At 44.8% G+C, this 12,109-nt stretch overlaps 1 protein-coding gene across 3 annotated transcripts in view; it reads right to left on the bottom strand.

Moving 5' to 3' along the window:
- The window catches only part of SHROOM4 (shroom family member 4), a 261,858-nt gene that overhangs the window by 41,543 nt on the left and 208,206 nt on the right, over positions 1 to 12,109 (bottom strand). For all 3 annotated transcript variants that reach the window (XM_070291693.1, XM_070291695.1, XM_070291694.1), the window contains 2 exons: positions 8,966 to 9,100; positions 4,174 to 6,661 (listed from right to left, as the gene is read on the bottom strand). In XM_070291693.1, coding sequence (XP_070147794.1) covers positions 4,174 to 6,661; positions 8,966 to 9,100 — 2,623 coding nt within the window. The remainder of the gene's footprint in view (positions 1 to 4,173; positions 6,662 to 8,965; positions 9,101 to 12,109) is intronic.

Here is a 12,109-nt window from a genome sequence, read left to right as displayed (position 1 = left end):
CCAATGTACGAAATAGGTACTATTATTATTCCCATTTTTTAGATGGGAATGCTTAAGAATTCAAACCCAGGTAGTCTGGTTCTAACATCATGTCCTTAAACCACTATTTTATATTTCCTCTCCTTTCCCCCCCTATATTTTATTATGAATATTTCCCAACATATAGAAAAGTTGAACAAGTTTACAATGAATATCTATATATCCACCATTGTATAGATTCTACAATTAGTATTTTACTATATTTACCCTATCACATATCTATTTGTTCCATTATCCATCCACAAATTCATCTTAAATTCTTTATGCATTTCAAAGTACTTTACCCCATACATTTGAAAACTTAAATGAAATCAACAAATTCCTTGAAAGGCAAACTACCAAAGCTCATTCAAGAAGAAATAGATAGCCCAAATAACTCTGTATCTATTAAATAAATTGACATTGTCATTAAAAATCTTTCCACAAAGAAAACTCTAGGTACACATGGCTTCAATGATGAATTCTAACAAACACGCAAGGAAAAAAAAAAAAAGCCAATTCTATACAAACTCTTCTTGAAAATAGGAGAGAAGAAAACATTTCCCTACTGATTTGGTAAGGTCAATATCTAGATATGTAAACCAGACGTGGACATCATGAGAAAACTATAGACTAAAATCCCTGAAACATCAATACATAAACAAACAAAAAACCTTAACAAACTATTAGCAAACCAAATCTGGTAACATATACAAAGGTTAAGATGTCATAACCAAGTGGGATTTATTCTGGCGATGCTAGGCTAGTTCTTGTTTCAAAAATCAATCAATGTAGGACTTCCCTGGTGGGGCAGTGGTTAAGAATCTGCCTTCCAATGCAGAGGACGGGAGTTCAATTCCTGGTCAGGGCACTAAGATATCACATGCCTTAGGGCAACTAAGCCCATGTGCCACAGCTACTGAGCCTGCACCAAAACTAGAGAGAAGGCCAAGCACCACAAGGAAGAGCCCAAGTGCCACAATAGATGATCCTGCATGCTGCAACTAAGACCCAATGCAGCCAAATAAATAATAAATATTTTAAAAATCAATCACTGTAATTCACTATATCAATTGATTAAAAGAGAAAAACTATATGATCATCTCCATAATACAGAAAAAGTAATTGAAAAAACAAATCCAACATCCACTCTGATAAAAGCTATCACAATAAACTAGGAATAAAAGGGAATATTTTCAACCTGTTATAAGGCACCTACCAAAAAAATCTACAGTTAACATCAAACTTAGTAATAAAAAATTGGGAACAAAGCAACAGGATCTGCTCTCACCACTTCTACTAACCACTGTATTGAAGGTCTTAGGGAGTGCAATAGGACCCCTTTTCCTAGAAAAGCCATACACAGTGGAAATGAAGACAAAATCATTTATATTTGCAGATGACATGATTGTTTCTGTAGAAAATCTTTTAAAATCTACCAAGAAAAGTGAGTTTGGCAAGGTTGCAGGATACAAGGCCAATATACAAAATTAAATAGCATTTCTATATGGTAGTAAATAATGTTAATTTGATCTTAAGAAAACAATATTATTTACAATGGCATTAAAACATGCAATCTTAAGAGATAAATGTAACAAATATGTGCAACATCTGTATGCTGAAAACTAGAAAATAAGCTGCATAGATCAATGCATTTCAAAAACTCAAGCATACATATCCATTAAATAAAGTTCGATATTTGTTTACAATATTTTAGGCAAAATTTACTTTCAGTGAAATGCACAAACATTAAGTATACATCTGCTGAGTTTGGGAAAATGTATACACCTGTGTAACTCTCTTTTCAAGATATAGATCATCACACAACAAAGTTTCCTCATGCTCTTTCCCAGTTAATCTCTGTGACACCTCCCACAGGCAACCACTGTTTTGAAAATTTTTTCCTATAGATTAGCTGTTTTAGAACTTTATATAAAGGGATAGTAGAGTACATACTCTCTTGTGTAAGGCTTCTTTTACCCCTAAGTGTCTTTCTTTTTCCTTTTTTATTTGGCCGTGCCATAGGCAGCATACAAGATCTTAGTACCCCGGCCAGGAATCAAACCTGTGCCCTCTGCAGTGGAAGTGCAAAGTTCAAAACACAGAACCACCTAGGAATTCTCCTGTTTCAAGAAAGAATATGTACTGAGCAATTACATATGCTTATGTACTGAGAAATTACATATGCTAAGTCATTCAGAAGTGTCAGTCTATGCATCAACACTCCAACACAGGAATTAACTTCTAGTTTGGGCTTCCCTGGTGGCTTAGAGGTTAAAGTGCCTGCCTCCAATGTGAGAGACCCAGGTTCGATCCCTGTGTCGGGAAGATCCCCTGGAGAAGGAAATGGTAACCCACTCCAGTATTCTGGCCTGGAAAATCCCATGGCCTGGTAGGCTACAGTCCATGGGGTCGCAAAGAGTCGGACACGACTGAGCGGCTTCACTTTGAATGCACCAGCCAAAAGGTGGCACTAGGAAAGCTATGGGGAAGGAGTCTGGCAGTGAGCTGGCAGTGACATGGGAAGTCCTCCTAGAAATACCATGGGGGATGGTGGTGGCTTGCATTAGGGATGTAGATCATAACTAGGGTATATAGTTATAGCCAATTTAGGCCTGGGTCTCTTCTTCAGACTGGAGCAAAGGGAAAGGATTTGTCCTTCAGAAGAGCAGAAAAGTCAGACCTCTGGAAGCAAAACCTGGGAGACATTTGCAAATTTTACAGCTCCAAATAGTTTTAAAGCAGGAAATGAAAGGCAATACAGTAAGTCCCCTACATATGGACATTCAAGTTTTAAAGATGCAAATACTGTGTTCGCATGTCCAATCATGTTAGTTCACATATCTGGTGTACATTGTCGTGTGCATGCATCCTCTACAAGTGGTTGTGCTTTTCTGTACTTTACTGTACAGTAGTGTATAGAGTACAGTAGTACAGTATCTTTATTTCAAGCCCAGGACTTCCAGAAGCAAGCATAAAGGCAGTACTGCTAAGAAGTGCCAAGTAGTAACGATGGGAACAAAAGTGGAAATAACTGAGAGAGCAGAGCGACAAGAGGAAGAATAACTGAAGAGATACACGATGTAGGAAACGCCAGAGGGATTTTCTTTATTTGAGGAGGCATTGTTAGTTTGTGAAGCACAGGACGTGAATGTAGAATGTAGAATGCAACAAAGGTTGCAGCAGGCATTCAGAATACAATCTAGGGCTACCAGGTCATCTATGACGAAAATAAAAGAGCTACTACCTAGACATCACTGGACTGTTTTTGTAAGATGGTAGATAGAATTGAATCCAGCAAGGAACCAGAACCTGTGCCATCATCGTCAGGCATGAGTGAAATTATAGCTTGCCCTCCGTCTCCTATTGCTGACGATCCTTCAGCTCTCCCATCTCCTACCTCCTCTGCCACCTCCAGTCAGTAACTCTTGCCTGTCCACTCGATGCCAGCCCCTGTATGCCAGCTGTTGTACTGTACTCCTGTACTTTTCAAGGTACTGACTGACCTGTAAGATTAAAAATGTTAATTTTTTTGTTTTTTTATGTGTTACTTGTGTGAAAAGTATTATAAACTTATTACAGTGCAATACCATATAGCTGATTGCATTAGTTAGGTACCTAGGCTAACTTGGGTGGACTTATGAACACACTCTCAGAGTGGAATTCATTTGTATGTAGGGGACTTACTGTACATGCTGTTTTGTATCAGGTACTGGGCCTGGCACTCTATGTTACACAAACTCATTTGATCCATCCAACTAATTCATAAGGCAGCCATTATTTTCCTCCTATTTAAAGATGATGTAATAAGACTTTATTTAGCACTGGTCATTTGATGAGGTAAAAATTCTTTTTCCCTTTAAAAAATCACATAACTGCAACTCTTGGTGGTTGGATGACTTGCAAAAGGTCACTCTGATACCAATTATACAGTCAGGATATAAAGCCCATTTCTGTTGGTTTTGTGAAGCAAAGTTATTTTATTCTATCTATAAAAATGATGATTTCTTGTCCAAAGTTAGTAAGATGCCAGCTGGTGGACCCAGCACTATATAATTTTAAGGCATTATGATTGTTATATTTCAAATTATTTACCTAGCTTTCTCCTTGCAAAGAGAATAATGAAGCTCATCCATCCAAGAACCAAGTCCTTACCTGCACTGTTGGCTTCCTGGGTTTCCAAGTGTTGCCAGGTTTCAAGCTGCTGTCCTCGAGGGTACCATGCTGGGGATTATGACAGCAAGCTGAACACCGGATGCACTGGTGATGGTGGCACCGGCAATTGTAGCAGTTTGGAATCATATTTCTCTTTCGCAAAGCAGGACAGATTTCCCCAGAACAATAAATGCAAGGGTCATGGACTACAGCTCCCTGGACATTGCAGGAGTAAGAGCATGTCCTGTGGTAATCAAAATCACCACAGTGTAGTGGCTTACAGCACATGGATTGTTCTAGACCTTTGCTTGCAAAACATTCTGTGTAAGTGGGAGTTTCTGACTGAAGGGGTGATATGGAGTGATATGATTGGTCTGTGGCATGATAGGGTTGGTCTGTGGAGTGATATGATTGGTCCATGGGATGGCGCCTCAATTCTCTATAGCTGGAGCTCATTGGCTGAAAGCTTTGGTCAATAGGTTTTGGTCTCTGGGTAAAAGTCTTGTTATGAGTGGTTAAACCTGGCAAATGAGACATAGATAAGGATTTGCTACTCTCTTCAAAGAACTTTCTTCTGTCTGCAAAGGGCAAGAGGATGGCTTCCTCCCCAGCTTGGACAGTAGACGTTTTCACTTCCTTGTCCCCTGGGTTGGAAGGGCCTTCCACGGCTAGTGCCACATGTGGCTGCAGGCTGTGCTCTGGTGACCATCTCCAGCGACCTCCACAGACTCCATGGTGAATGTTGGCTTTCTCAGAGTCTGACGAGGATGGGTCAGATGCTTTCCACCAGGTGTTCTGACTCAAAGAGGACTGGCCAGATCTCTGGCCAGGACTCACTCGTCCCTCCAAGCCAATCCTAGATTCTTGACCCTCAGGGGCTTGACTGAGGCACTCTGAAGACCTAGCCCTGAGTATCATGCTCTTGTTGAAGAGCTTGTCTCTGGGGCTTGGTGGTTTTTTATATGAAGATAGAAGGGCTGAGTTAGAGGAAGGAAGTGGAGGACTCTCCAGGGTCTCCTCGGTCTCTTCCACTGGCTCCTTGGTGTAACACAGCTGTGACAAGGGACTTTTGCCTTTCTGGAGCTGGGCCTTCCTCCTCTGAATTTCATTACGTAGATTGGTAGCAAAACGTTCACTCTTCCGCCGGTTTTGGATCGAGCGGCCCCGGTACCCTCCATTTCGCTTACTGCCCACCCGGCCACACTCCTTGGGCTCACTGTCCCCTTCCTCAGTTGCCTCTGTGCTGCCAGCTACTTTAGAGGTTGGAGAACAGTCCCTAGTTTGTTGAGCAAGGGAGCCAGAGGACTGCTGGCTGACCAGTTCACTGTCAGCTCTGCTTGCTCTGTTTGGAGCCTGGAAACCTCTTTCTGGATGGTGTCTGTCAGCCTCTCCATGTGGGGAACGGCTTGGGCTCTGATGACCTGAACCCAGAGGTCTATCATCCACTGGCTTGGTCTTTCTCTCTTTGCTCGGCTGGTCCTGGGTTCCTCCTGCAGGGGCACATGGGCTTTTCTTGCTTGTGTGGCTACTGTGCATGTGCAAAGGGGATACAGTCCACTCCTGCCCATCCTGCCCAGCTTGGAGCTCTGTCCCCTTGCAATCCCTAGTATCGAGGTGCACACGCTGCAAGTGGGACACTAGCAGCTGTTCAGGGGCACTATGGCGATGCCCTGTGGGTCCTGTGAGGAGTGGAGAGCTGCCAAAAGAAGAAGTCTTAGCTAGCTCTGCTGAAGCCTGGTTGAGTGGGCTGGAACCTTTGCTGGAAGTTTTGTCATATGCTTTTGGGACTCCAACAGCTTTGGCTGAGGCCTCCATCAGTAGATGCTCAGAGCCCTTCTGGCTAGATTCAGGAGGTTGGCTGAGCTCACAGATCTGATGGCCCTCATTTGTCACTTGGTCTTGCCCGCTGAGGCAGCAGAACCTATTAGGGTTCCTTGGGGATAGCATGGTGTCCAAGCTAGGTTTCTCCTTCTGTTGCAAGGAATCTATAAGCTCAGAAGCCCTGCACTGCTCTCCATTGAAGAGTTGGGCTCTGGAGGCCTGAAGACTGTCCCGCCTCACTGGAGGTTGAGGGGGACCCCTGGCAGCCTTGGCAGGCTCTGAGTGGGAGACCTCCTGCGGACAGGATGACACCTGGGAGCTAGGAGTCAGGTGACCCCCACTGGTGCGACAGCCACCTCCTGAGGTCTCAACCACATTAGGGCGACCATTAGGGGCTTTAGTTGGCCCTGGGCCTTGCATGATACAGTCCACAGAGGCTGGCTCCTCTGGCCTGAGGGAAAGGGCACAGTCAGAGGCATTTGAGCTGGCTGAGAAGGAGCTATAGGCTGAGTCACGCTGGTTGGGGTATGTGCTCTGGTCAATGGGCAAGAGATGGCCCTCATAGGTGGCTTGGCCTGGTTGCTCCAGGCTCTCCATACTGCCAATGGAGCTGCTTTTCTCAGTGCTGCAGTGCCGGGAGAGTGGACACCACTGCACACACACGTCACTGCAAGACACAGGACACACCGGTTAGTTAGCCACGTCACTAGATTACTTTCCCACCTTGGCCATCCCTACCACGGGAGAAGGCAAGACAACCCAGAGGCACCCATGCCACAAGGGAGAGGGAGATAAGGCAAAAGAGGAAGGAAGGGAAATGGGATGAGAAGGACGCTGGGGATGCCACAGAAATGTAGTAAAATGGGAGACAAGACGATATGTGGAAGAAGAATAGGGCAAGATCCAAAGACTAACAGTGTGAGAACTCCACTAGGGGTAGTCCTCTGTTTCTCTGCCTTAAGTGAGTCTAGAATTGCTTCTGGCCTTTTGCTGTCTCCTGGGAGCCAGCTCTCTGGGCTCTGCTTGGAGAAACAAGCACTGACTATTAGCATTTGAGAGGGGCCCTAAAGGGCTGATTTAATTTCAGTCAGCCTATTTTGTAAATCAGTGGTTCTCAAATTTGAGCATGCATCAGAATCATCCAGAGGGTTCAATGAAACACAAGTGACTAGGCCTCATGCCCAGAGTTTTAGGTCTGGGTGGATCCTGAGAATTTTTACTTCTGACAGTTTTCTGGGTGACGCTACAGCTGTTGGTTCAGGGACCACACTTTCGAGAACCACTGGTGTCAAGCAAGCCCTACAAAGGGAAGTGATTGTGAGGGAGTAATTTTCTCAAGATTATCCAGCTCTAGTTCACAGCCCAGACAGGGCCACCGTTTTAGCATTCCCCTGTTCTTTTCTTGATAATAGTATTCCTCACTGTTTACTGAGGACCTATGATGTGCCAGACACTTTCTAATGTCTCGTTTCAAACTGAAGGGGAGAGATTATTATCTCCACTTGACAAATGAGAAAACCGAAGCTTAGAGAGGGAAAGTAAAATGACAAGCTCATATAGCTGCTAAAGAAGCAGAGCTGGAATTTGAACCCAGGCCTCTGTAAGTCTAATGTCCTGGCTCTTCTGCTACACTGTCTGTTAAATGGAAATAATAGTGGCATCTGTACCAGAGGGTTGCTTTGCGGGTGAAATCAGATAATAAAAGTGAAGCTCCAGGCGCCTAGTGAGGGTTCAACACCTGGTTGAGAGTAGCACCTCTCTTGATTGTTGTTTTCATGAGTATTGTTATCAGCATCCCCTCTACTATGACTATTGACATTACAGTGGCCCCTGCCCACCCAGGCTGCCCTCATACCCCACAGCAAAGACAAACTTGGGAGACCAATGACGGAACTAGGATCAAATACAATCTTGAAGTTAAAGTACCATTTCCCACACACAAAGCCAAACTGAGCCAAATCATGCCAGTAACTCCCTGTCACTAGAACCCCAGAGGTTGCAGGCAGCTCAGAAAGGCCACAGTTCCAAACGCCAGAGCTGAGCAGTGGCAGGCACCGACAAGATCCTCCAGGTCAGCCTCTCCTAATTCCTGCTCACCGCCTTGCCCCTTAGCCACTCCGCTTACTTGACCTCTGGGCTAAGAATCCATCAATTCCTTGTTGGCAGGGAGATTTGCTATCCACCCTACCACCCTTCCTGCTGAAAACAGCCACACCCCCACTTAAACAGAAGCCAAGCTCAGAATGTGTTTCTGTGTATCCTTTCAGAACAAAACTGCCCCTGCCTCTGCCCTGAGCCCCTAGCTTCCGATATCAAATAAAGATACCGAGTCAGGGCAAACTCAACCCTTAGCTTCCCTGAGCCTCATCAAAAGAAATCCTTCTTGGAGGGAAGATCTTGCTGTGGAAGGGAAAAGGCAGCTTAAGCTAGCAGCTTTCCTGGCTCTGGGCTTGCTTAAAAAGTTCTCTGCATTTGCTGGGTAGCTCCCTAAATTGAGAGATCCTTATTGCAGGTGGACCCTGTTATTCAGGGAGGTCCCCATTCTGAAGGCTTTGGTTTTGTGACAGAGTTGGATGAGAAACACTAGATGAGGTCACTGTGAGTCACCATAGCTAGAGAAGAGGATTGGAACCCAGTCCTGGGGTCACCGACAACAGAGACTAGGATGATGGGGGAGCCAGGGAAAGAGATTGCAAAGGAAATAAGGTGAAGAACAGGAAAGAGAGGTGTCTTGCAAGCCATGTGAAATATTTCAAGGAAACATTTTCTAAAAGGAAAGGGACTGTCCCAAAGTCACAGACAGTTAGCAATAGATGACGATGGGAAGCCAGGTCCTCTGGACTGCCCCACCCCCCTTCATTTTCCAGGACAGCACTCTGGGCTCTGTAGCCTCCAATGGGGACTAGAGCACTCCTGAGTGGCCGGGTGGTCTAGCCTCCACCCTGTTTTGAAGGGAAGGTTCCAGACTCACCTCGTGTTGCAGCCGGAATGCCAGGACAAGCTGAAGGCTTCAGAAGGGAAATGCATGGTGGTGGCCGCTTCAGGGCATCCCTCCAGCAGCTTGGCCACATGCCATGAGTGCGGCCTACTGACAGGGGCGTTTCTCCTACAGCAAAAAAGGACAGGAAGTCAACTTAGGGAACCAGAGCTGAAATCACTTCCCAGGCAGCTTCCGCCCCCACCCCCTCTTTCCCTTAAATGAAGTAGCACATCTTGCAAGGAACTGGTGTAGGAATCTTAGCAGCTACCCACTCAGCTCCCAGAACTCAAATCTCCTTCACCCCAAAGACAATCCATGGACATACAGAATTTGAGAGTCATAGGGCTCTTTTGGTCATGGGTATGTCCCAAGCATATGCAGCAATGCCAGATGCATAGTAGATGCTCAATAAATATTTGTGGAATATGTGAGTACTGTTGCTCAATGAACAGTGTGCCCACTCTAAGTTTTCTCTGAGAAAAAATAAATGTAGCCAATCTTCCCATTTTTCTTTAAGAAAGGAATAGGTAAATCATTGAGAAGCTTGAACAAGTCAACACCAACTGACTGCCGATTCTCCAGTTTTGGGCTCATTCAATTTGATATGGTGGATACATAACTCTTGGGATACAGAGATCAATCAAGCATAGGCTTTGTTCCTGAGAACTTACTGGTAAAGGCACTGAGAGAGGGAAGGACAAGATGGCCACAGAGGTGAGGCTGCTAAGTTTGTAGGTAGAGGTTTGGCAAGAAACCCCCATTTCAGCCAGGGAGAACAGAACAATGTGATAGATGGCATGGTACTAGGCTAACAGGGAAGACTGGCTTTCAGGGCAGGGGTGACTAAAGAGAAACAGGTCTGAGGCCAAGGCCCTGAATGCAACCACAGTACCTGTCTGGTGCGGAATGCTGCAGCCACAACTCCTGCACTGACAGGCTTCTATAGGACCCATCCCTGTGCTCTGGTATATTTCACATGAATAGAAGCCACCGTTGCAAGTGGGGAACATGTGTGGGGCACAGGTAGTGCCAGAGGATAAAGAGATGATTGATATGAGAGAGGGAGAGAAAGTGGGGAGGAGAAGAATAAGAGAGGGGGAAAGGAAGAGGGCAGGGGGAAGAAGAGAGAGAGGGAAGGAAGGAGAGGGGAAGGGAAGGGAGAAGAGAGGAGAGGACAAGGAAGGAGAGGTGAGGAGAGGAGGAGAAACAAGGAGAGAAAGACATATCAGATGGGCATGTAGATGACAGATAAGAGGGAAGAGATGGTACAGATATAAACAAATGACAGAAATGGAGAAGTCTGAGACAGAGTACAGGGAACTATATAGGGATAAATGGATGACAGAGAACAAGATGATAGAGTAAGAGAAACAGATGATAAATAAAGGAGAGGACAGAGAGATAAACAGATGATAGTTTATTTACTAATTTTTTCATTCAATTACTATGGCAGGTTCCATACTAGATAGCGAGGAAGCAGAGTTGACTAAGATAAGGCCCCTGGTTTTCAACATGCTTGTTATCGAGTGGGATAAATCAGCTCTCTACCTCCCAGGAGCAGCAGTTGAGAGACTAGAGCTGAATCCATATTCGCGGGGAATGCCCCTTATCCTGGCAGAAATACAGAAAATCCCAGCAGGGCAGAGCTCTAGAGGGCTAAGGCCTGAAAAAGTAGTCCTGAGGAAAATGGCCTTGCTGGGGAAAACATGTGTTGAGTGGTAACGGGCCAGACACAGAGAAGGAGATATAAAAGGAAGGGCAGTGGAAGATGCCTGCCAAAGGTCAGGAACCAGAGCCACAGATCAGCTGCAGCAGTGAAAATTTATGGGAAGGAGAAGAAGTGAGGGCCACATATTTAACCACTGTTCTATTACGGATTTCAGAGTGCCAGCAGGGAGGCTGAAGGCACTAGAAGATCTTGGGGGAATGCGCCTGCTCCAGAGTTTCACACACAAAACCATGTTGCTAGAAATCTCTCCAGTGGCTGTTACCCAGGAGTCATCCATGAACAACTATTTATAAAGCATCTCATAGAAGTACTATGTACTAGTAGATACTACATACCATGTGTATCTAACTGTGTAGCACAGTTCCAGGCACTGAGGATACATGGAGAACTGGGCACCTCTCTTATTTGGAGCTCTTCTTCTAAATCCAGCATTTTTGAAGTTCTGAGTCCAGGGTTTAAAATGTGGGCAGTCAGCCTTGATACCACCTTTTTCCCAACCATCCAATCCCTTATAGAGTTCTACTGAATCTTCTTTTACAATATTTCTTTGGCTTGGCCTCTTTCTCTCTCTTCCCATACCCAAACCATTCTCACTGAGACTATTCTACATAACCATACTTCTCCACAGAACCTGTCACCCACAGCTCCTGTTCTAGTCCAGGCCTTTAACATTTTGTGACCAAAATACTGTGTTAGTCTGGCAGCCAGTCTCACCTGGTTTTACCTCCAGTCACTACTTTTAGACCATATGTCAAATACCAATTGTATTGTGGTACTCTCCTATTCAAGAATCTTTACTGGTTGGACCTGACTTTCAAAGCCCTTTCTAAGCTATCTTTACCCACTCAACCTAACCTCTCATGTCTCTGCTCCAATCACACTCTGCAACCAGCTTTGTGCCTTCGCTTTTGGTTTTCTAGTAGAATCTAACACAGGCCCTGGAATTGGACATTGGTTAAAATCCCAGCTCCACCACTTACAAGCTCTGTTGTTTAGACAGGTGCCTTTACTTCTCAGAGATCTAGCTGCCATGACAGTAAGATGGTGATGATAGTACCTAATTAATAGGGTTGTAACGTTCAAATGATACAGTGCTTGTCAACTGCCTAGAACAGAGTTTCAGTTATGTCTGTGACTGTTCCCTCTGCCTGGAATGCCCCCTCCCATTTTGGTACTCTAAGTCCCACCTGTTCTTCAAGGTACTACTCAAGTAATGTCTACTCCATGGAGCTTGTCCTTAGTAATCTAGTCCCCACAATTTAGCCCATCAAAAATAATGTTTGATATTGATCATCATCATTTCATGTACATTAGTTTCATCCTATGAACTATATCAAGCCCAAAGGTGATAAAACAAAGACAAATGAGTCAGATCTACTAGGTTCATAGCCTAACTCTACCACCTT

This window comes from Ovis canadensis, chromosome X (assembly GCF_042477335.2).
Source record: "Ovis canadensis isolate MfBH-ARS-UI-01 breed Bighorn chromosome X, ARS-UI_OviCan_v2, whole genome shotgun sequence".
Lineage (NCBI taxonomy): Eukaryota > Metazoa > Chordata > Mammalia > Artiodactyla > Bovidae > Ovis > Ovis canadensis.
Note: the sequence above shows the minus strand (reverse complement) of the source record. Positions and strands in the feature narration are given on the sequence as shown.